General features: G+C 43.7%; 1 protein-coding gene across 1 annotated transcript; it reads right to left on the bottom strand.

Annotated features, from left to right (window-relative positions):
• Positions 1 to 1,583: 1,583 nt before the first annotated feature.
• On the bottom strand, positions 1,584 to 15,438 carry LOC146341430 (vomeronasal type-2 receptor 26-like). Its single transcript, XM_084807041.1, has 6 exons — positions 15,221 to 15,438; positions 13,916 to 14,207; positions 11,114 to 11,974; positions 4,743 to 4,970; positions 4,008 to 4,134; positions 1,584 to 2,494 (listed from the first exon to the last, which is right to left on the bottom strand). The coding sequence occupies exons 1-6, from the start codon at positions 15,436 to 15,438 to the stop codon at positions 1,584 to 1,586; spliced, it is 2,637 nt and encodes an 878-aa protein (XP_084663167.1).
• Positions 15,439 to 26,029: the final 10,591 nt, after the last annotated feature.

The following is a 26,029-nucleotide window of genomic DNA, read 5'->3' on the forward strand; positions in this document are numbered from 1 at the left end:
ATGTCCTTCGACGACAGGTAAGGGACTTTCGTCCACCCCTAGTAACGATTAACATCACGAGGGCGTTTTTTTTTTTACTTTTTTTTCGTGGCCGGGTAGACGGGGCACCTCTACCCGGCCTGAATTTTGCTGGCGAGGGATGGGGTGCCTCCCCCCCAGCCTGAATTTCGGCCGGGCGAGGCGGGGTGACTCTCCCCCTTGCCTGAATTTCGGCCAGGCGAGGCGGGGTTCCTCCCCCCCCTCGCCTGAACTTCGGGGGGAGAACCGAAGCGCCTCTGCCCCACTGCGAAGCAAGCTTCAAGAACAGGTAAGGGACTTTCATCCATCCCTACTTAAGTCCACCACTCTGCTACTGACAGCTAACCAGCTCCAAAATATGAAGCTGGATTTAGCCATAGCATAGATTAGCATACCATGTGCATAACTAACATGTATTTTAAGGGCATGTCATGTAACATCCTGGCCTTGTGGGGCTTGAGTGAGCATGAAGACCCTTAAACAAAAAAGTTAAACCAAAAGGTAGGTGTGTGTGTGTGTGTAAATTTAATTTAATCTAGGTCCTCTCTGAATTAATACCACTATTTCTACTACATCTACTATGAAGTAGGGATGTACGCAAGTCACTTACCTTTTCGATGGGGTGATTTGCAGTGGGGGGGAGGCGCTCCATACGTCCCCCCAAAATCCTAATCTGGCCGGCTCCACTCCATGGAGATTCCATGGAGCCGCCAGCCAGGGCCACCCACAGCCGGACATCCGGCTGCTGGGCAGCCTTCTGGGGAAAAAAAGCATACACAAATGACAGCAGCTACAGCGGCCACCATTTGCATTCCCTTTTTTTTGCTGTTTCAGCCTACGTAAATATTTATGTAAGCTATTATGGCAAAAAAAAGGGGAACGCAAATAGCGTAGTGGGCGCTATTTGCGTCCCTTTTTTTCCCCGCCGTTTTAGCCTATGTAAATATTTACATAAGCTATTATGATGGGGGGGGAAGGAACGCAAATAGTGCCCCCTACGCTATTTGCATTCCCTTTTTTTTTGCCATAATAGCTTACGTAAATATTTACGTAGGCTAAAACAGTGAAAGAAAGGGAACGCAAATGGCGGCCACTGTAGCCACCACCATTTGCATATGCTGGTTGTTGTTTTTAGCTTGCCATGATAGGCGACGTAAATACTTACATAGCCTATTACGGCCTCTGTAGGGATGCAAATAGCCTGTCACAGCTATAATGAAGAAGTGAATGGCAGCTACAGTGCAGCTGCCATTCGAAAATCAGCACAGACAGCAGCAGGTAAGTGCTTCATTTCATGCGCCTTTTGTGTATGTGTGGGGGGGGTTGTTCCGCCATGGATTTCTGGGGGCTGAATGCACTGTCATTTGGCCTCACTGAGATCCGTGGTGGAATTCTCTGACATCCCTACCATGAGGGCATAAATACCACTGTGAAAACCCTTATACTTTATCCACCTAAATTGCACACCAGCCATTGGGTATCTTTGAAATCTATGAAATAACTTAGCCATTATGACTAGTTAGTCCCATTTGTTATCCCTAACTGATGGATATGACTCCAGGTGCTTAGAAATTTTTATTCTTTCTTTTTATTAACTGCCCCTTGTCATTCAGCTCAGGCTTCAGCAAAATAATGTAGCATTTTGGGAAAAAAATACAAACCAGAATTCCAGCACTGGAGGCTAAAATAGAGAAGATCTCCACAGCCACCGTGTATTTCCCCTTGGTGCTCAGGTAAGATGGAACAAAGGACAACCACACACTGCAAAAGACCAACATGCTGAAGGTAATGAACTTGGCTTCATTGAAACTGTCAGGTAACTTCCTGGCTAGAAATGCCACAATTAAGCTGACACTGGACAGGAAACCCATGAAGCCCAGTACACAGTAAAACATAATTACTGACCCTTCATTACATTCCAATACAATTTCTTCAACCATTTCACTCATTACAGTATCTGGGAATGGAGGAGTGTTTGCAAGCCATATGCTACAAATAGTTGTTTGAACAAGAGAGCAGGAAACAATGATAGTGCTGGCCAGTTGTTTCCCCATCCATTTTCTCATCCTGGATCCTGGCTTTCTGGACATGAATGCTAGAACCACAATGATGGTTTTGGCCAACACACAAGAAACAGCCACTGAGAAGATGATACCAAAAGCAGTTTGTCGAAAGAGACACATCACTTTCTGTGGTTGGCCGATGAATATAAATGTGCAAAGGAAGCAGAGCAGAAGGGAAATGAGAAGAGTGTAGGTCAGTTGCCGATTATTGGCCTTGACTATGGGTGTATTGTGGTACTTAATGAAAGTCCAGGACACCAAAGCTGTGATAAATGAAAAAGAAAGAGCAAAAATTGCCAAAGTGATCCCCAGAGGTTCTTCATAGGATAAGAAGCTTATATTTTTGGGAATGCATGCATCATGGTCATTGTTAGAATAATGATCTTCTGGACACTGAGAACAATCATCCATATCTGGAAAAGAAAATGTTGGTTTCGATGCATTTCCGTCTTAATTATGTTATATTTTGCTATTATAAATTCAGGAATGAGGGCTGTTAAGTAAATACCTGACAGACCATTTTACATCTTCTCTTCATTTATAATTGCAAGAAGACACACTAATTGTTAGTATAGGAGGAACCAAAGTCGTAGCACCCAACTGATCAAATGAATCTCAACGCCCATTATTGAAGATGTTTTTCTCTTTTAATACAACAAACAAGGAGTTATCACTATCTCAACCTTGATCACTCAGAGAAAGATTCTATCTGTATTATGATCAACTAAAATGTCACACGCAATGAATATGAACTTGAGCACACTCCGGGAGAGAGCGCAGGACAGGAAGGCCTGGCGTGCTATGGTCCATGGGGTCACGAAGAGTCAGACATGAACGACTGAACAACAACAAAAATGTCACACACACACACACACACACACACACACACAAGCAAGCTTTTGAGCATTAATGTTTGCTCACAATTTTGAAATATTGTACTTGGTCCTGGCAATGGTATACCTCTACTGTACATTTTGTTCTCTTTTGAATGGTCCAACACATCTACTTGTAAATCATGACTGGCTGTGCTGTAACACATCATCATCATTATTATTGTTGCTGAATTTATAGCCTGTTTTTCCCCCCCAAAAAGGGGATCACTCAAAATGGCTTACAAGATACAAAGCATAAAACAATATGCAATCTTTAAAACGTATTTACAAACAGCTAAAAGCAGAAGCAAAACCAAAATAAAATAAAATAAAATAACATGCTATATCACTAACAAACAATGAAAAAATTAAGAACATAGTCAAATTGTTGTTTAAATAGAAAAGTCTTCAATTGCTAACATAACCTGCACGTTTGGTGCAGAGAATTAGACATATGGTGCAGCACACTGAGAAAACCCTCTTCTGCGTTGCCACCAACATAGTCTCTGCAGGCATCACCACATTCTAGAAGGGAGCAACAGCTGTTCTTAATGGGCTGGCAGGTTTACATAGGAGCAGACAGTCCCTCAAGTGTCCAGGTCTGCCAAGCCATTTAGGGCTTTTAAGGTCGAACAAACCCCTTGAATTGCATTCAGAAACATATTGGCAGCCACGGCAGCTGATACAATAAAAGGATGATGTGATCTTTTCCCCAGTCAAGATCCTAGCAGCAGCACTGATGTGTCTGAGTGGTTTTAAATTGAGTCTTCAGCATGGTACACTAGTCAAATCAAGAAGTATTGAATGCATGTAGGACAATGGGAATGCATCACTGTACAAAAGAATGCATGCACCCCCTCTCATGCACACACACACACACACACACACACACCAGTGGTCCTATTAGAGTGCAGCCTCTTACTAACAACCACTACCATGGAACTGTGAACAGCTTTTTAAAAATCAGGAAAAGTGGCATCTCTATGCTATACTCATGCTGGATCATGGCAAATATATTTGAATTTTGCTCATCTCTATAAACTGTATCTCTTACCTGTTTGATTTGAAATTTTCCCTTCTGGACATGGAAGACAATCATAGCAGCAAAATGGCTTCCCTTCCTTCTTTGCCTTTCTATAACCTGAATAGCAGTTGTCATTACACAAAGAAAGGGGACGTGACTGATCAGAAATGAAAGGGAAGAAAGTTTTAACATTCAAAAGTGGTGGTGGGATTTTTGGGGAGGGAAGTTGTATTTCACTGGTTATTACACTGTTAATGGGTTCATGGATTCATAGGACAGCTTCTAGAGAGGACTGGTGGAATCTTTGAATGTTACTAAATATTTGGACCATATGACAGTGGTCTCTGGCAAATATGTCCACAGCCTGAAGGCAATGGAAGACATAAAATTGTGGTTTGCCATAACTGACTGCCCTTCCATGCAATCTGTCAATATTGCTTGGTTATTACTTGTTCTTCATCATGCATTATAATTTGCTTTTGTTTTCTGCTATGAGATTTGGTTTTAGCAGTTGCTAAAATGTTTGCTTATAGATGGTTTTCCAGTTATGAATCCTGATGATAGGAGTGGCCAAAACACTGTAAAGTGACATTGTTCTATTTTCACTGGGTGAAAATGTAGCTTGAAAAATAATGTTATGGTTTGAAAAAGGTTCACCTGCTGACAGAATGCAGAGACAGAATTATTTGATTGCCTCAACAATGATCCACTGTTCTGATACTTTAGAAATTACTTCATATGCCTTGAAATGTCCATGGATCTTACCTGGTTAAAAATGCTGGGCCATACAATGGCATCCTCAAATATGGTGAACATTTTGTCTTGGGGAATCTTTGTATCTACACTTCCAACTTTTACTCTATGAAAGGACTGGTTTGGGAATGTTACCCAGTTTATGATATCAAATCCAGCTATTATTTCCCCTTTTTCATCAAATGAAACTTTTCCGCTGGCACTGTTGTTAAATGAGACATGTCTCAGGAAGTGGTGGAGCTAAACAGAAGAAAAACAAATTAATGAGGATGTCAAAAAAAAAAAAGGGTGGGGAGCCCAATGTGATGGAGACATTCCACATTTCATGGTTAATATTCCATTTAAAATCTATATGCAAATGTAGTAATAAACATAGTCATAATTAATGATCTAGAATTACTAGGTGCTGTGTCCCTAGTAGTAGTAGTGGTAGAAGAAGAAGAAGAAGAAGAAGAAGAAGAAGAAGAAGAAGAAGAAGAAGAAGGAGGAGGAGGAGGGAATAAATAAATAAATAAATAAACGAATAAAGTAGTATATACATCATCATATACATCCTCCTATTCTTGGTCACAACATTGTTGTTTTTGTTCCAGAGTACTCAAGGTAGTATGAGACAATTCAAAATGATGACATACACTCACATAAATGGATAAGATATAATGATTTACTGGAACTGTTACAAGGGGTATATAAGTTAGAATCAAGGGAAAGCTTATTGGAAGAAGGTCATGCTGTCAGTGATTTTCATATTTGCAACTTAAAGAAAGGTTTAAAATAGATGAGAAAAATGTAGGGATGGGGGAGAATTTCTCCCCGAAACTTTGGGGGGCCGAGTGCCAACGTATTCGGCCCCCCGAAGTAGTTTCGGGAGAAATTCTCCGCACACCCCCTGTCCCCCGCCCCCCCCCCCAGGATGGGACTTACCTTTCCCGAATGTCCCTCCCGGCAGTGGGTCCCGGCAGCGGTTCGGCAGGTCTTTGACAGGGGCAGAGGCGGCAGCCGGTCTTTCGACCGGCTGCCGCCACTGCCATTCCAATAAAAGTAAAACAAAAACAAAACGCCCCCGTGATAGGCTACGTGACGATTAATGTAGCCTATCATGGCTAGATTTGCAAAGTCAGCCGTGACAGGCTACGTAAATCGTCACGTAGCCTATCACGGGTGACTTAAAAAAAAAAAAAAAAAGCGTGTACGGCTAATGGCGGCCCCCATAGGGAGCCACCATTCGCGTTCCTTATTTGGTCGCTGTAGTCTACGTAAAGATTTACGTAGACTACAGCGACCAAATAAGGAACGCGAATGGCGGCTCCCTATGGGGGCCGCCATTAGCCGTACGCGCTTTTCTTTTTTTTAAAGTCACCCGTGATAGGCTACGTGACGATTAACGTAGCCTATCACGGCTGACTTTGCAGATGTAGCCATGATAGGCTACGTTAATCGTCATGTAGCCTATCACCGGGGCGTGTTTTTTTTTTAACTTTTATTTCGCGGCCGGGCGAGGCGAGACGCCTCCTCCCCGGCCTGAATTTCGGCCGGGCGAGGCGGGAAGCCTCCCCCCCGGCCTGAATTTCAGCCGGGCGAGGACGGAAGCCTCCCCCCCGGCCTGAACTTCGGGGGGAGCAGCGAAGCGCCTCCCCCCCACCGCGAAGCAAGCTGCGAGACCAGGTAAGTGGCTTTCGTGCACCCCTAGAAAAATGGTGGATTTTAACAAACAGAATCTGAATTTGAAACAGTATTGTGTACAAATGATGAACATGTTATTGCTAAACTGTATAAATTACTGTTAAGGTATGAGACAGAGGATGAACAAGTAAAAGATTGTATGATAAAATGGGCACAAAATGTTGGTCATAATATATCAATGGAAGAGTGGGAAAGTATGTGGGGAAAAGATTTAAAATGTGCTTTATGTACAAATCTTAAACATAATTTTTTTAAGATGATGTATAGATGGTATATGTCACCGTCTAAATTGTCTAAAATGTATAAAGGTGTTTCTGGAAGATGCTGGAAATGTGAAGATCAAGAGGGAATGTTTTATCATTTATGGTGGACTTGTAAAAAAACTAAAACATTTTGGAAATGAATACAGTCTTTAGCTCAAAGAATATTAAAGACTACTATAGAACTAAAGCCATAAACTTTTTTATTGGGACTAACAGATAAACATATAAAAGAGAAGGGGAGGACCCTCTTTCTCTACATGACAATGGCTGCAAGGTTATTGTATGCACAAAAGTGGAAGAATGAAACAACACCAGCTGTGAGGATCATGAAATTTATGGAGCTGGCAGAGATGGCAAAACTTACTATTATAATTAAAGAAGGGTCAACAACTAAATTTATGTTAGATTGGAAACCTTTTATAGAATTTGTACAAGAAATAGAGAAAAATTATATCTATGGATATGGATTTTGAACTTTGAGATGGTTGATTCTCTTCTTTTTTGTTGTTAAAATTAGGAGAAAGGAGATAATGTCTGGGAACTCAATGTATGATATGCCAGCCACTAAGATAAGAACTAGAGAATAATAATAATAAGCATTTTTTGTGTAAGGGGAGCCAAAGGTAGATATCTTACAATCTTAAGAGATATTTTAGTGTATGTGTATTGTTGTCTCACTGGAAAAGACGCTGATGCTGGGAAAGATTGGAGGCAAATGGAGAAGGGGACAGCAGAGGATGAGATGGCTAGATAGCATCACCGATGCAATGAATATGAACTTGAGCACACTCTGGGAGAGATTGCAGGACAGGAAGGCCTGGTGTGCTATGGTCCAAGGGCTCACGAAGAGTCGGACATGACTTAACAACTGAACAACAACAACAAATTGTTGTTGTGTTGTTGTTGTGTTGTGTTGTGTTTTTCTTTCTTTTTTTAAAAAAAAATAAAATTTATTTTTTTAAAAAAAAAATGATGTACACTCATCCCAGTTTTCTTTGTTTGCTAGTTTCTCTATTGTTGGAAAGGTTGGAGGGGAGGGGGACCAGAGCAGACAGAGGGACAAAAGGAGTATATGTGTATGTGTGTGCTGAAGTAGGCAGTCATGGTGGAGGAGGTGTTTATTATTTATTATGTATTTATTTAAAATATTTATTGGCCACCTTTCAGGGCAGAGGCACTCCCAAGGTAGCTTACAGCAATAAAATAAATAAAAACATGTATTCCTTGCTCTTCTACCAAGTATGGTGGTGGTGGTGGTGTGTGTGTGTTGGAGGGGGGATAAATTTAATGTTTGTTACTTGTCTTTCACTTATTTTTCTTTAGTGTGTGTGTGTGTGAGAGAGGGGGGTCTGTTGATTTTATTAGTTTTAGTACTACTTAACATTATTATATTAATCATTATTATATTATTATCACTATCCTCTAGTTTCTTTCCTGCCAATCCTTGTTGCAATTGAGGTTTTCAGTTGTTCCAATTGTATTTCATTTTCTCCTCCCTATTTCAATTCCATGTTTCTAATTTTATTCCTTGTGCACACACACACACACACACACACCATATTTGTATTTGTCAGTCAGCTTCATGTGTGACTGACCATGTTTACTATCTTCGTCCTGTGTAGATCTTATTATAAGGCATTTGAATACTCTCTTCCCGCCTTTCTATATTTTTTTTTTAATTCAGTGTCTTCAAGGTTTTCTTCCTTTCTTCTAGTGTGTTCCATCATATCCTTCTTCTTTTTTTAATTTTGCAAATACTCCATCAGCATTCTGTCCTGTGGTGTGTGTGGGTTATCTTGTGTCCAGTGTGAGTGTGTATTACTTTAAGACTCAGAGCATTGTGTGATCTCATCACTCATCTATTTAACTGTATTCTATTGTGCACTGTAACATTATTTTTATTTTCTAATTAGGAATTTAATGAACACTTAACACTTATTATACTTAAGTACACACAACAATTTATGAGATCAGGTCATGGTAATCATCATGGTAATCCAAACAAATGGGATCAGGGTTTTTTTTTGGGGGGGGGGATCCCATGATTTGTGCAAATGGGATCATTTTCCCCTTTTTCTTTCCCCCTTCGGATCTTTAAATTTATGCAAATGGGATCATGCTCTCTCTCTCTCTCTCTCTCTCTCTCCTTATCAGGCATCTTGTGCAAGTCCACCTGTCCTGCTGTTATATAGCCCTGCAGAGGCATATTCCCATTGTAAATATATTTGCCAATTTCATCCTCTCCACACACTACTTTGTTTAGCCCAGCAGAGCCATACTCCGTACTTGTCAAAGTACTTGTCAATTCATCCTCCATTTTGGTGTCCCGCTTGTGCAAGACCCCCACCCAACCCACCCCCCAAAAAGATTTAATGCACTCCTAACATTCGGTTCTGATATAGCCTGGTGATATTTATCTCTTCATGTGGCTATTTCCACTCTCTTGGCTGAAGACTAGAAATATACAGATCACTACAACTACAGGTAATATAAGGAGGATGTCAAATATATGTTGTGCTCAGAATTTCCTTACCAGATCTAGCAGCTAGGGCTGCATATTAACAGCATTCTTAAAAAGCCAAAATGTCACTGATCAGGTGCTCACTAATGGAGTAAGAGGCTGGATTGAGTTCTCTGTATAACTGCAGCCCCAACCAACTATGTATGGACTTTAAATTACCATGCAGATTAAATCAGGAGTGGGGGGTAGGGATATATGAAAGTCACTTACCTTTTCCCAGATGTGATTCATGGTTGGGGGGGAGGTGCTCCATCCCTCCCCCCAGAATCCTCCTTGGCTGGCTCCGCTCCGCGGTGGCTCCATGGAGCCGCCGGCCAGGGCCATCCACAGCCGGAGTTCCGGCCTGGACGGGCTGCTGTGGACGCAAATGGTGGCTGCCATAACAGCCGCCATTTGCGTCCTGTGAAGCTGCCATGATAGGCTACGTAAGTATTGCCTATCACGGCAAGCCAAAAAAAACAAAAACGGCATACGCAAATGGCGGCTGCTATGGCAGCCACCATTTGCGTTCCCTATTTTTAGCCATTTTAGCCTACATAAATATTTATGTAGGCTATTATGGCGGGTAAAAAAAGGAACGCATATAGTGCCCACTACGCTATTTGCGTTCCCCTTTTTTTCGCCGTAATAGCCTACGTAAATATTTACGTAGGCTAAAATGGCTAAAAATAGGGAACGCAAATGGCGGCCACCTTAGCCGCCATTTGCGTATGCTGTTGTGTTTTTTTTGGCTTGCCGTGATAGACAACATAAGTATTTATGTAGCCTATCATGGCAGCTTCGCAGGACTCAAATGGCGGCCGCTATGGCGGCCACCATTTGCATCTGCAGCAGCCCGTCTGTGGCCGGAACTCTGGCTGCGGACGGCCCTGGCTGGCGGCTCCGTGGAGCCACCATGGAGCGGATCCGGCCAGGGAGGATTCCGGGGGGAGGGATGGAGTGCCTCCTCCCCCACTGTGAATCACATCTGCAAATAGGTAAGTGACTTTTGTACATCCCTACCCCCCACAAAAGGCATCCCTGCATTAGCCGTGATAGGCTACATAAGTATTTACGTAGCCTATCATGGCTATGATGAGGAAGCGAATGGTGGCCACAAGGTGGCTGCCATTCGCAAGTCAGTGCGGATGGCAGCAGATAAGTGCTCCGTTTCGCGTGCCTTTCATGGGTTGGGGGGGCGGGAGCTTCGTTCCGCCATGGATTTCAGGGGGCTGAATGCACTGGCATTTGGACTCACTGAGATCCGTGGCAGAATTCTCTGACATCCCTAGTGGGGGGAGGAGTAAAGGAAGTGATCAAACAGTCTTATGCATTCTTACCCAGATGCACATACATATAATAATGCCACAAGACCCGTCATCAGACATGTCAAAAAATAATGAAGCTCAGAATGGATTTAATGTAAGCAGGAACACCAGTGAGCTGGATGTAAAATGGAAGTTAAAAAATATCAGCTTTTTAGTGAAATAGCTTCCTACTCATTCTGAGTTCTCTTTGTACAACTATAGTTCTCTTTGTGCAACTATAGTAGGCTCTTCTGCATTTCTGTGTGCCCAGGACTTTACCTGCCAAAGCTGTCTATTCAGAAGCTTCCATCTCACTAGCAAAGTAAGATGCTCCCTGCTACATATGCCTCGACCAACTATGCATAGCTCTATAGTAATTATTGGGCGGGGGGGGAATTATGAATATGTTAATGAAACCTTATCTACTCTTATCCACATGCATATTTATTTAATCATTCCACAAGACTAGTTGAGTTATACTCATCATACATGACCAATGCCTGTTTTAATATAAGCAGGAGCCCTGGATGTAAAATGGAAGCAAAGACAGACCACCTACTCATTCTGAGAACTGTTTTTGCAACCAAAGATATGATAAACTCTTGTATGTTTATGCACTCAGGACATTACCTGCCATGGCGGTTGATTCTGAAGAATCCATCCCCCTCCATCTGCCATTGCTCGGTGTCTCAACGTGGATGAATGCATGGCTTGCAATGCATGGGCCACAGCATAGACAGCATTGTAGATGCTGTAGCTGTGGGCAGTGATGCTTGTTTCAAAAACAGATCCTGGAAGAGTCTCCAGCTTCTCCTCCCCAGTGCAGGCTTTCTCAAACTCCCTGTTTACCACAGAATTGGAGAATGAACAGCTAAATGCTTGTTCCCAGAAATCCCTGATAAACCTATCTTCTTTTTCTGAGGCATAATTTGCCATCTGAAGAAATTTCTGGAATCCTAACAACTGCTTTGAGTGACTGGCAAAGGATATAGCACCATGGATGAAGTGTATATCCCAACTTCTTTGAAGGGAAAGTGATATGAAGTCCATCTGGGCTGTCATAATCCAAACTTTACCTTTGGTCATTGATGGAATATTCTCAAATTCTGAAATCCTCAGCAATATCCTTACCATAATCATAGACTCAGTTGCACCATGTACAACCAATGCCTTGGCAGTGCTTCTCATAACAACTGCACATATTTTAATCTCCTCATCCACCATTGCATCTGCTTTACTGGAAAACATTTGTTCTGGAAATTTTTCTACAAAGCTAAAGCAGATGCCACTCTGGGTAAACATGGGTAGCACATTCTGAATAAGCCTCTCTCCATTGCCATCATTCACATACAGTACTCCAATCCACGTCCACCTGAAATGCAACAGTAACTGGAGAATCCCCTTATATTGAAGGGATATATTTGGGAACATCCGGTAGAAGAAAATACCTTGAGTTATATCATTCACTGCTGGAGCAGAGCCATATGTGAGCTTAAGAAAGTAAAGAAAAAAAAAGAGGACGGGGAAGATATATTTTTCAAAATTGTGTGTTAGCGCGCGCGTGTGTGTGTGTGTTACACTTTCAAAATTGTCAAAATCTAGATTTCATTTCATGTGTGAATTAATATGAAACAGAAGACTCAATACTTTCTGTGTATGTGGTGGAATTACAACATCACATGCATACAATATACACTGATTTAGGAGGTTTTACCCATGGCAAATGACACTACTGGCAATGGGGACAGGAGATTTTTGGCACACTTGAACCGGAGCTGGAAGGCCATTGGATCTTTGTTGTCATAGATTCCTCCCTGCCAGTGTTCCATTGCTGCCTCCTTCCTAAGCCTCAATAGAATAGAGGTAAAATGACAGTTGTTGGGGGGGTTGTTTGTTTCTTTTTTAACATATTTATAAAAGCGACCAAATAATATCATTCCCTGGCAACTTCAAACACAAACTGATAAAATACAGTTAAAGACAGCAATGTGCAACAGAAAAACATTCCATTAGAAAGAATATAAAGAGATACAAATATACAGCATAGCAGTGGCTTGAAACACTAAAATCAGATTGCAACGTCCATGTCTCATACATTGTGCTTCTGTTATGACACACTCACCCTAAGTGGTATCTAGTGGCACTGCTCTAGTCTAATAGACATTCACCATCTCCTTGTAAATATCTCATTTTGCATTCTTTTTAGAAGTTAAAAGTAATACTAGTTTACATTAGGTCTTCCTTGAAGTTTTACTGTCATTATTATTAATATGTATTTCATTTCTATAGATTCCAATAGCTGAAGCTCTCTGGGCAGTTCACAACAATTCAGAAAATCACAAACCACAGATGCAAGATAGTAAAACACAGCATAAAATGCCAACATACAAATTTTTAAATTATCTAAAGGGCTAACAACTGTTTCAATAAGATACTAGACCTGTTAAAGACAGCTAACATAAATGTCGCATCATATGCAATTAAATGCCTGAGATTAGAGGACAGTCTTAACCAGGCACTGAAAAGACGACAATGTTGGCACCAGGCGGCCCTTAGTGGGGAGATGGGTCCACAATCTGCGGGGGAGGGACCACTGAGAAGGTCCTGTCCCTTGTTGCCACCTTCCAAGCCTTTCTTGGAGATAACACTTGGAGGAAGACCTTAGACGTTAATCACATTATCCCAATAGGTTCATGTTAGGAGAAGCTCTCCATCAGGTGCTATGGTCCTGAGCCATGTCCTGACCCTTGAATCAGGCTCAAATACATATAGGCAGCCAGTGCAAGCAGGCTAGAATTGCTGTTATGTGTTCAGATCTTCTGGTACCGGTTATCAGTTTGGCTGTTGCATTTTGCATAAGCTGCAGCTTTTGAACAGTCTTCAAGGGAAGCCCCACATAGAGTGTAGTGCAGCGATCTAACTTGGAAGTTAGATTATTGTTGACTACAGAGTGATTTCATTTTTATTTTTTTTGCACTGAAAATGTTATCTCCGTGAAATCCCCACTCTAAGTTATCCCACCCCTATCTGGGGTGGCGGGGGAGTGGTTGAAGGTTTACCTGATCCAGAAACTAAAGTTCCTTTACATTAATTCAGTTTAACAAAACATAGAGATGCTCTTATTTGCACATTGGTGGCTACATGGATGAATAAATTAATTTCTATGATTTATTTTCTTCCATATGTCTAACAGTGCAGTCCTATGGACATCTACTCAGACACAAGGCCTATTGATTCCCAGATATGTGAGTTTAGGATTGGAGCATAAATAAACCAAAACAATTATTTTCCTTCACCAGAATTTGACCTTTAAGTATCATTCAGTTTTTGTCTCTTTGTTTCAATCACACCAACATCTTCTCCACAAAACCCCACCTGAATGGGAAGAGTGTATGGCATGTTCAGCTCCCATACTCCATGCACCCAACTTACCTGTGGAATCTTGTAGATGCACAGAATGTCTGCCATGTGGCGGCCAATGTCAGAGTTAGGTCCCCCAATGACTGCTACCAGGTTGGTTCGGACATCACACTTGTAGTTAGGGATAAATTTGGTCTGTGTGGAAAGAAGATCCATTGCAGCACGAAATGTCCAGGTTGTACTAAAATAGTTATTATAGATATTGAATCCCAGGGTGACATTGGATAAGATGTAAGGATTGTCACTGATCTCCTTTATAGCAAATTCCAAGAGCAGAATCTGCTGGTAGTTCTGAAGCAATACTCTGTAGGAAGATTGAGAGGTAGTATCTCTGTGCCTGTGGTTCAAAATGACATTTCCTACATTTAAGTGCAATATATGTTCAATAAATAAATTGTACTTAAATAGTCCCAGTGCAGATAAATCAGAGCTAAGAATGGCACATTCAGTGGCACTTTTGATTTCTCTGGAAATCAGTGCAACAGCAGCATAAACTGAAAAACTGCTAGTACACGTCATTCAAAATGAAACAGATCTTGTGGTGTGTGTGTGTGTGTATATATACACACAAACACACACACAGTATTTATATGTATATATATGAATGATTTGGTTGAGTTGATGCAGTAAAGAAAGGCCAACAGGATAGCTTATATATCTATAAATGCTTGACTGAGGGAAGGGAAAGCTTCATTTTTGCAAATGAGAAAATAAGATAATGGTATCAACAGGACTGTTGGTCTCCCCCCCCCCCTTTCAGCCCTCTTACTAAAATTTTCGGGGGAATTCTGAGGCAAACTCAAAAAATAAAAGAAAAAGGGGAGGGGTGAAATTATTCAGAGGGGAAAGAAGGAGGCATAAAATTCCACTGGCCATGGAGGTCTTTTTTCTTTTAAAAAATAGTTTTTAAAGGTAGGAGTTTCACTGCTGATTTTGCCCAAACGCTGTTAGATCTCTGGAGTTCTGGCCACCAGCTTTCTTTCTCCACATAGTGTATATGGGAAGAATGTGAGAGTGCATGGCGAAAACTGATTTTAAAAACAAAACAAAAAAAGAAAAGAAAATTTAGCAGGTCCCCTTTCACTGGCTTTCTGAGTTCCTGTTGAAATCATTTTAAACTGAAATGGCCATGCCCAATTAGCCATCTGGGAATGGAACAGGAATGTGGAAGAAACCATATGAGCCCATTCCCAAGTCCAAGTTATTTTTCCTGAGAAATTAAATCAAACTCATAGGCCCAGTTTGCCTTGAGATTACTATCTGGAGGGAAGTATGGTATGGTTTAAAAACCAAGCAAACAGCAAACCAACTCCTTACATAAGGTCATCAATGTGTTCATGAGAAGGACAGTTTTCAAACGTAATAGGACTGAAAAAGATGTAGATCTGAGAAGTAATGCCAGCAATGATGAGGTCTCCTGACTGGTAATAGTTGTGAAGAAAAGGAAGAGGTTTACTGATGGTACATTTCCCAATAGGAACCTTGTGCACCACCTGAGGTAGCAGCATCAACACCAGAACAACAAATACTACCATCTTGCATTTAAAATGTTTTCTTCTGGATGTCAGTTCATCTCTTCCCACATTGTCTTTTGATTTCCCTTGGGTAGTGCAACCTAAGTTGAATGGTCACCCACTCCAGTGATTTAAAGATTGGCAATGTGAAGCGTCCACGTGGAGGTTGGTTGAGCCCTCTCTGTCTTTAGCTTTACTTTGGAATGGCACAGGGTTTAAGAATAACCTTGGGGACTCCCTAAGGACCTGGAGAAGAAATAATGGTTAATTTCATAATTACAGGGGAAATAATCAGCTACTTGGGGTCACTGAAGAAGAAAATATATTGATCCTAGCTGAAATCTTTCCTGATTCTCAGTGGGGCAGCAAGGGACGCTTGGGCTTGTAATCATCCATGACAAAAAAAAAGGAAAACATTGGAACCACCAAATCCTATCTGAAGTCCCCCAGAGCATGAGACTTGTTGTGCCAATGTCCACTCCAATGCACTTGCCACTTGTGAATGGCTCTTTTCAAGCCTGAATGGGGAAAGAGATTGTTTGGTTTGCATTTTAAGGTGAACGTGCTTTATTCCTCACTTTGAACCTATACACAAATTGAAACTCACTTATTCTTCGGAATTAGCCAACCAACCCTCCTCCTCCTCCTCCTTCTTGACCGTTCGCACAGTGTACAACAATACAACCTTGCAAGAATAAAACAAGAACATCAATAAGAGGTTTTTTTTAGGTTTTTTTTCACTTCTAAAGGCTAAATTGAAATGATATGCCTTTACCATTTCTAAAGGTAAAAACAGTGGGAGCCAATCATACTTATTGAAGGAGCACATTCTATAGGGGGCAACAAAGGAGAAAGCACTTTCACATGCCTGACAAACAGGCATCTGTGGATAATAGCGTGCTCAAAAGGGATATTTCTGCAGATCTTAGTACATGGGCAGGTTCACAACGACATAGGTAGTCCTTTGATAGCCAGGTCCTAAGCCCTTCAGGGCTTTAAAGGTTATAACCATCACCTTGAGCCACAAAGACAGTGGCAACTTCAGCTTGTTCACCCTAATCCACCCCATTATCAAACCCAGGCAGTCTTCAAAGGTTTCAACTGCTTCTCTGGTGTTGTTTGACAAAGAGCAACAGAGGTGGATGTCATCAGCATATTGATGGAACCTTTGCGAGCCGAGATTGGTTAAAAAAGACGCAGACAACAAGCTTGGGTTGAAAATTGGGCCACATTTATTGAAATACCTGCAAAGGGGTAACTAGGACGGGCATCTAACTGTGTCAGCGGCTAGCTGGCACTTCTTGGGCGAAAACACACCCAGCCTGAGGGGTGGCAGTGATATCGCCATCCCTCCAGACTGCCCCTTCTGGGGGAGGTAGACCTTCCGGTGTCACCCCCAACCCGGTGCCGCACAACACCTGGGTGAGTGAGTAGGGTTGGTCTCCCAGGCAACCCTTATCCCCCCGCCGAGCCACACAACCCGTTTGGGGGGCCTCAGGCATCAACTGTCACCATAAGGTGCCTCTGCATGCACACCATCCCTACTTTCCTGTTTTTGCCCGTCCTAGCTGCCAACTGGAATGTGACCGATGATATAGACCATATTCCCTTACAGGACATACTCAACCCACGAAACAGTGTGACGTAGGCAAAAAAGACACACAGTAATAGGCCAATCGAACTGTGAGCCAAAAAATTCCTACATGGCTCCCTAAGGGCAGCTGGCAAGAAACCCACACTGCTTAGGGGAGGGTGGGAGGGAGCTGCATTGAGCCAGAGAGCTGAGATTGGGAGGGGGGCTGAGTTTAAGGCAACTCAGCCTGCCCCTCCTTGCATAGTGGTGCCACTGGGGTGCACCAATCAGAGGCCCCTACGTCTTGTCACCCCACCCGCCCGCAATTCCCCCCCCCCGTCAGCCAGACAAGCTGGTGCCGGGGTTAGGGCATTACTCCAAACCTCTCCCAGCAGTTTCATGTACATATTAGAAAACACAGGGGACAAGACAGAACCCTGTGGGACACAACAGACCAGTGGCTTTGGAGGTGAATAGTTAATCCACCAGCACCACCTTTGGGACATGGCATGACAGAAATTATTATTATTATTATTAAATTTATTAATCGCCCATCTGGCTGGTCACCCAGCCACTCTGGGCGATGTACAACATACAATAAAACAGTTTAAAACAATAAAATTCTACAATAAAAACATTTTCTAAAATACCCTAACCCACCCCAAATGCCTGCCTGAACAACAGCGTTTTTAATGCACGACGGAAGCTCATTAAAGAGGGGGCATGACGGAGTTCCCTAGGGAGGGAGTTCCACAGAGTGGGGGCCACCACAGAAAAGGCCCTCTCCCTCGTCCCCACCAGTCTAGCTGTCTTGGCTGATGGGACAGAGAGAAGGCCATCAGAGACTGATCTTGTTAAGCAGCCTGTCTGGTGCTGCTGGAGGCGCTCCTTAAGATAGGCTGGGCTGGAACCATATAGGGTTTTAAAGGTCAAAACCAACATCTTGAATTTGTCCCGGAAAACAACTGGTAACCAGTGCAACTCCTTCAGCACTGGAGTGATGTGATCACGCCGGCAGCTGCCTTTAATCAGGCGAGCCGCCGCGTTCTGTACCAGCTGCAGTTTCCTAACCGTCTTCAAGGGTAACCCCACATAGAGCGCATTACAGTAGTCTAAACAAGAGGAGACCAGGGCATGTACTACCGATGGGAGCAGATGGTCGGGAAGGAAGGGGCGCAGCCGCCGTATCAGATGGAGTTGATACAGCGCTGTCCAGCTCACAGCTGACACCTGAGCCTCCATGGATAGCTGGGAGTCCAAAATGACCCCCAGGCTGCGGACCTGGTCTTTCAAGGGTAGCCGTACCCCATTCAACACCAGGTCAACATCCCCCAGCCTCCTCTTGTCTCCCACCAAAAGTACCTTGGTCTTGTCAGGGTTCAGCTTCAGCTTCTTCCTCCCCATCCAGCCACTCACCATCACCAGACATTTCAACAGGGATTCTATGGCCAACCTTGGTGAAGATTTGAATGAGAGGTAGAGCTGCGTGTCATCCGCATATTGATGACACTGCACCCCATACCTCCTGATGATAGCCCCCAGCAGCTTCACATAGATGTCAAATAGCATCGGGGAGAGGATGGAACCCTGTGGCACCCCACTAGTAAGTGGCCACGGGTCCGAAACCTCCTCTCCCAGTGCTACCCTCTAGTACCTGCCGGAGAGGACGGACCGGAACCACCGCAATATGGTGTCTCCAATGCCCAACCCCTCCAGGCGGTGCATGAGGATACCGTGGTCAATGGTATCAAAAGCCACTGAGAGGTCGAGGAGAACAAGGAAGGAGCATTCACCCCTATCCAGAGCCCTCCTCATATCATCTACCAAGGCGACCAAGGCCATTTCTGTCCCATGCCCAAGCCTGAAGCCTGACTGAAATGGGTCTAGATAATCAGTTTCTTCCAAGTGTGCCCTCAACTGCACCGCCACCACCCGCTCTATCACCTTGCCCCAAAATGGCAGATTCGAGACTGGGCGAAAGTTGTTCAAAACTTGAGGATCCAAGGAGGGCTTCTTTAAGAGCAGTCTTATCACTGCCTCCTTGAGGGCTGATGGCATCACTCCCTCCTCAAGGGAGGCATTCACCACCGCCCTGATCCCCTCACCCAGTCTCTCTCTGCAGCCCATAATGAGCCAAGATGGGCAAGGATCAAGTAAGCAGGTGGTCGGCTGTACAGATGAAAGCACCTTGTCCACTTCATCAGGAGGAAGAAGCTGGAACTGATCCCACAAAACCGGTTTGCCACAGGCCGCCTCTTGCTCACTAACTGTATTCATAGCGTGCAGAGTAACACACCTAATCTGATCAATTTTATCTGCAAAGTGCCTTGCCAAGGCCTCACAGGAGGCCTTAGAATGCTCCAGTGGTTCCGGAGCCACAGGACCGACCAGGCTCCAGACCACTTGGAACAGCCTCCTGGGACAGCACTCTGCAGACGTGATAGAGGCAGCATAATATTCCTTTTTTGCTGCCTTCACTGCCACGTGATAGGCTGAAGATACAGCTCTAGCCCGTGTCTGATCGTCTTTGGAGCGAGACTTCCGCCACCGGCACTCTAGCCGTCTCACCTCCTGTTTCAGAGCTCGTAACCGCGGATTGAACCATGGTGCAGTCCGAGCCCTGTTCAGGGGGAGAGGGCGTTTCGGAGCCACCTGATCTAATGCCCCAGTGATTGTGGCATTCCAGCCACCCACCAGGGTCTCGACTGAGTGGCCATTGGCGTGCCCCAGAGAATCCCCAAGCGCATTCAGGAATCCATTTGGATCCATAAGACGCCTGGGGCGGACCATTTTAATGGGTCCTCCACCCCTGCAGAGGGGTTGTGGAACTGAGAAGTCCAACATCACCAGATAGTGATCTGACCATGACAAGGGGATGGTGGATATACCCCTGACTTCCAGGTCACTCCCCACTTCTCCAGAAACAAACACAAGGTCTAGTGCATGACCCCTCGCTCCCGCCTATCAGGCAGGCTACATGGGTGGGCCCAGTTAGAATATGGTGCAGCTCCCAGGAGGCCATGGTCTCCATGAAGTCCCAAGGTGCTCCTGTGAGGATGGCCTCCGAATGTACGTTGAAGTCCCCCAACACCAGTAAGTTAGGGGACTGTACACGCACATCAGAGACCACCTCAAGCACCTTGGCCAGGGAGTCAGTCATGCAGCGGGGTGGACGGTACATGAGCAGAATCCCCAGACTGCCCTTTGGGCCCAACCTCCAGTACATGCACTCAGCAACCTTGGTCTCCCGGAGAGGGAGTCTGGTGAAGACCAAGGACTCTTGGTAGATAACAGCCACTCCCCCTCCCCGATCCCCAGCCCTCGGCTGCTGTGCATACAAAAATCCAGCTGGACACATGGCTGCAAGGGTTGGAGCAGCAGCCTCAGCCAGCCAGGTCTCCGTAATACATGCCAGGTCTGCACCCTCATCCAGGATCATGTCATGGATGAGGGAGGTTTTCTGGGTAACAGACCTGGCATTGCAGAGCAGCAAACGAAGGCCAGAAGATGGGGTCACACCTCCCCCAACCATCCTTTGGCTCTGGACAGGCCCGGAGCAGGGGACAGATATTACACATCTCTCCCTTGTTCCCCTTACCTGGCATGGCCTGCCCCTCGCGCTCCGCCAGTGCCTGCTGCCCAGCCTCAGTATGTTCTGGCCCCCAACACTCCCCCCACTGCTTCCATCAGGTGGACACATGCCCCCTCGCTCCCGCCTATCAGGCAGGCTACCCACCCCTAAAAACACAACAAAATCCCCCAGAAAAACAAACCAAAACAAAACAACAACAAAAAACAAAAAACAATTAAACCCCCCCCTTAAAAATAATGCCAGGCAGAAGTCAACAGGGAAGACCTTGTGGTGGTGGTAGCTTCTCCTGCAGGCCCTGGCTCTCCCAGGCCACCTCAGCCAGCCAGCTTATGTAGCCCCTCCAGGGAGTGGCAGGTGGAGCAGCACAGCTGGCTCGGTGCCTGGGGGCCTGGTCCTGCAGGGACTGGCGGTCTGTCAGGCAGAAGTCTACAGGGAAGGCCTGGTGGTGGTGGCGGCAGCGGCGGCAGCAGGCCCAGCAGCAGCAGGCACGCCTCTTCCCTGGTGGTGATGGTAGCTTCTCCTGCAGGCCCTGGCAGAACTGAACTGAAACCACTGCCCAGCCTTGCCAGAAGTTCCAGAAGGATACCATGGTCAATGGTATCATAAGCCATTGAGCAGTCCCAGAGAACTAATAGGGTAGTGCTTCCCCCATCCAGCTCCCATCATAGGTCATTCACCAAGGCATCCAAAGTAGTCCTAGTTCCATATCCTGGATGAAATCCTGAATTAAATGGGTCTAGTTAATCAGTTTCATCCAGATGCATCTAGAGCTGCAACACCAACACCTTTTTTATCACCTTAGCCAAGAATGGACTGACATTTAGTTAGACAGATCTCCTGTGTCAAGGGAGAGTTTCTTTAATAGAAGTCATATTTCTACTTATTTTAAGGAAGAGGAAACAACTCCATCCCACAAAGTGTCATTGATCACTGCCATTAGTCATGGCATGAGTCCTATGTTGGCTGGTTTAATCAGCCCAGAAGTTCAAAGGTCAAGTACACAGGTGGTGGCCTTCACCACTCCAGATATCCTGTCTGCCTCCTTGAGATCCAGAAGCTGAACATAATCCAAAACAGCTGGACCAACACTTACCGAAGTTACATCACTCTCACCTGCCCCAATATTGGAGTGCAAGTCAAGGCAAATCTGAGCAACATCATCCACAAAGAACAAAGCAAATTTTTCACAGCAGACACTGTCTGCTGTAGTTCCCCCTCCAGCATTCTGGCAAAGGAGGCCTCACACAGTATGTAAAAGCATCACCAGTTTATTCTGTGCAGATGTGATGGTGGTAGAAATGAGAGCTTTCTTTGCTGCATCACTACTATAGCATAGGTCTTTAAATGGTCTTTTACCCATGTTTTGTTGGATTCCTCCTCAGTTCTTCTCACATGGCACTCTAACGAATGTCCTTCTTGTTTCATTGTCCTCAACTCCCTGTTACACCAGGGAGCTGACCTGGCAGGAGGGAGGGGGTGTTTTGGAGCAGTAGTGTCATCAGCATGGTCCAGTTCCATATTCCACAGATCAGCCAGGGTGTTGACATTAAAAATGCATTGTATTAGGGAAAAATGGGGGGGGATATGAATGGCAAAAATTCAGATAAAAATGGGTGTACAAGCAGAAATGCACACAAAAATGAGTATGACATTTTTTGAGAACTTTTCTGAGGAAAGCAAAACAAAACAAAAGTTTCCAATCTTCAGGCTGGAAAAATGAGAAACAGAGAAATATAAACTGGCAGATTCATCATGAGCTTGGTTTTAAAAATCATAAGAACCCTATGTCCAATGTCCATTTCATATATAGCATACTAGTTCCTTAGAAGGGTCCTTAATTCTTTGAATTGGATCATGGTATCCCACTCCACCTGACAGTGAGCAGGAGACCCAGAGTGACAGAAGGCTCCAGAGGAGAGAGGACACCCAGCCTGGGGCTTCTAGGGACAAAGATGCTGGCTCCTTGGTGGAATCCAACATAAGTCTCTGCAGCAGTTTCTGGTCCTCCTGCCTCAGGAGCCCCTGGGCCAAGTTGTTCCTGGTTATGAGACCCAGTCTTGGTGCTGGGGCCCAGACCTAGTAGTTTTGAAAGCTGTGGCTCTGGATCCTTTGACTCAGCTGAAATAGAAATGTGGGGATGATTGCCTTTTGTGGACTGTGTAAATTAGTTGGGACCTGCAAATATTATTCCTTGTACATCAGCACAGATCAGTATATTCAAACATTACCTGGTCTGCGATGTCTCTCTCTTCCATGCAATTAAATTACCCTTGCTTCCCCAGTTAGGCTTCCTGTGCTGCACCTGAAATTGAGATGAGAGCTCAGGATATCAAATGAAAGTTAAAGGGAATGAACTGTTTGCTCTATTCTTTATTGTGACACCAAAAATGTCTGCACACAGAAACAGAATTCCTCTATCTTTCTTAGTGGTGAAAGAAAACAAACCCATTACTGCATTCACTGATAAGACTGTCTTTTTAACTACATGTGTGGCTCCATTCTCTTGATGAAAATATTGAGAAATGTAGGGGTGGGGGAAGCATCCATCTCTACAACACATCAACTTTTTTAGTGGGAAGAAGAAGAATACCTGGTTTCCCACTATCACAAATCTTTAGACCAAACCCCACTGAACATCTACACTGTATAGGATAATAAAGTAATGATAACACTAACTGTTCATTGTGTAGCCCATTCCTCTCCCTTTCTCTCTATAGATGTCTCTCTATTGCTCTAGTTTAATGGAAGCCATTAATTCTCCACCATGAATCACATTCAGAAAGCCACTGAATCTGTGTAAATTGTTAGTTAAAGCTGCACTTCAACAAGATACTTGCAAGTGCAACCCAGGATCATACCATTGCAAATCAACACATTGCATTACCTGCAGTTACCTCCAAGAAACCTCTTCTTTCAGGAGCACAGTTACTAACAAAACTTATCGCATTAGAGACAGTCATTAACATATATTTCTACTAATGGGGTTTATTTAATTGAATGGGGGGATGTTGTAGTATGTAGGGAAAACAACAACAGACCTAAGAACAAGATTCCATAACCACAAATCTGCAATTCTTACAAAAATTCTGGAGCAGCCTGACGCAAGACATTTCAACTCACCTTCACATAGTCTCTTAGATTTACAGTTGTTTCCAATAGAACAAACAAAAGACACTGATGTGCTTGACAAAGAAAAAGAAAATTTCTGGATCTATAGACTGAGAACTCTTAGTCCCAATGGCCTTAATCCGCAGGACAATTTGTAAGCATTATACCACCTCTGTGTTGTTTGTTTGTTTGTTTTCTCCTAAGGAACTTTCATGTCCAGGCATTCCAAACTGCCACTCCTGGTATCCATTTAACAGCACAGCTACTGATGAGGGCAGAAGCCAAAATGTGTGTCTGTGTATTCCACACTTGATTAATTAAACCATATGACTGACGCAAAACCAGAAGATTTCAAGGTAAATCCATCTAACTATAGGCAAGTAACACACAGTGTGTGTGTAAGGGAGAGGGGGAGGGGGAGATGTGACAGAGGATTTCCTGATTCTCTTCCACATGTGTTTAAAACTGGAGTAAATACATTGTAAAATAGAATGATGCCCATCTAGGAGGAGGAGAAAGCTTTCCAGGAGAACAAAGCTTTTTAGTGACTCTGACATGATTGAATTTGAAGAAGAGGAAGGAGCTGATATAAAGGTAGGAGAGAAAAATGAAAAATAAAGGATTGAGAAAGAAAGAACCAATGACAACATAAACAAGGGTGAGGTTGAGGGCAATGCTACTGCAAACCAATTTTTGCAGGGACTTGTTATTACAGAAGTGTTGGATACAATTAGGGCCATAGAACCATATCTGGGAGGTGACCAAACTGTGCATCAGGCTGTTGGGGGAAAAAAACACCAGTCTTAGTAGCCACAGCTAGCATAAAGCAAACCAATTTACTCATGGTATCAATGTAATTCAGAGGGTTACATATAGCTACATAGCAGTCATACACCATGGCACCGAGAAGCACGTCTTCAGTGCTGCCCAGAAATTGGAAGAAATACAACTGATTGAGGCAGCCAGTAAGGGGGAAAGACTAATGATGCATTGAGAAGCCACTCAGTATTCTTGGCACAATAACTATAGAGTAGCATATGTCCAGACAAGAGAGATTTCCTAGAAACAAACAAACAAAAGATGACGTGTGGCTCAGTCAGATCTACCCCCAAAACATTTCCTAGTGAACAGGCCATGTGAACAGCAGGCTGATTCTCACAATCACTAATTTAAGGCACAATGGGTTGTGGCTTATGCCAGCAGGCATTGTGAATATTCAGGCCACAATGTGAATTTGCCACAGCTTATCATGACGTGTGATTGTGTGAACCCAGTGGAGGGTGGGTTGTTGCCACAGTTCACAAACCACTCATAGCCCCAAAACTTCCCATGGGCAGTGATAGTGTGAGCCAGGCCAATGTGTTGCTGTCCACTGTCATTTGTCAGATGAAAGAGAGTGTATGCGTGCACTTCTGTCTGTTCAGTGATTCCAGAATGGAATGGCAACCTTGACAAAAACAAACAAACAGCAGAATGTAGAGACTGATATGAAGCTTTGATGCCAGTTGGTATGACAATCTATTAATATAAAAAGAAATATATGAATAATTTAAAAAGCCCTTAATGGTGATGTTCAGTAAAGGTATAGATAAAGTATGTTAACCTAATTAAATAAAAGCAGAATATCTTAATGCAGGATGACCTTTCAGTTCAACATGTTGTATTAAGGGATTTCTGTGTTCACAAAAGCTCCAACATGCAAGGAAATTAGTAATTAATATTTGACAGCAGCAAAAATCTCAATAGCTTCATTTTGGGGGGAAAGGCACTGCCCCTCCTCTGTCTGATTGTTTGTTGTTGTTGTTTGTTTTTACAATCTGGGATGTGGCAGTAATGATGAAATTAACTTATAGAAGAGCTAGAGAAGAACAAATGTTGGAGGATAGGTTTATTGAAAGATGGAGTGTCTTTGTCATGTTTTGGAATGATATAATTAGAGATGGCCAGAACTCCTGTGGTAGACAACCAGATATTCAAGATTCCTTTAGCTTTTGTGACCCTGGAATGGAGGGTGTTTGGAGTTAAGTTTCCTCTGTCAAAGGATGGCCTGAACCCAAGAGAAAATGCAGCCTTTGCCCATGGGAATTAAAGTATATAAATGCAGAGATTAAGGGTGCAATCCTATGCATGTTCAGACAAAAGTCTGATTTGCTCCAACCTGGCTGTGTGGTGAGGTCTCTTTGTTTCCATGATGTCATGGCCATTCAACACCAGCCCCATGGAAACACAGCCATGGAGTCTATGCAAGTGAATCTATCATGCAACTGAAACTAGGATTGCAGTTTAAAAGAACCCAACTGATAACCATTATTGTCCACAGAGAATGATAGTCATCTCCA

Source organism: Heloderma suspectum, chromosome 6, assembly GCF_057233095.1.
Source record: "Heloderma suspectum isolate Gila_16-S chromosome 6, 16-S_ref, whole genome shotgun sequence".
NCBI classification, from domain to species: domain Eukaryota; kingdom Metazoa; phylum Chordata; class Lepidosauria; order Squamata; family Helodermatidae; genus Heloderma; species Heloderma suspectum.

Bases quoted from the DNA above. Each gene is read 5' to 3' on its own strand.
- LOC146341430 (XM_084807041.1), bottom strand. From the start codon at position 15,438: ATGGTAGTATTTGTTGTTCTGGTGTTGATGCTGCTACCTCAGGTGGTG. The intron at 14,208-15,220 runs GTAAGGAGTTGG...ATCTTCCTACAG, and splicing joins GAACACATTGATGACCTTAT to AGTATTGCTTCAGAACTACC. The intron at 11,975-13,915 runs GTAAGTTGGGTG...TACTTTCTTAAG, and splicing joins GCATCTACAAGATTCCACAG to CTCACATATGGCTCTGCTCC.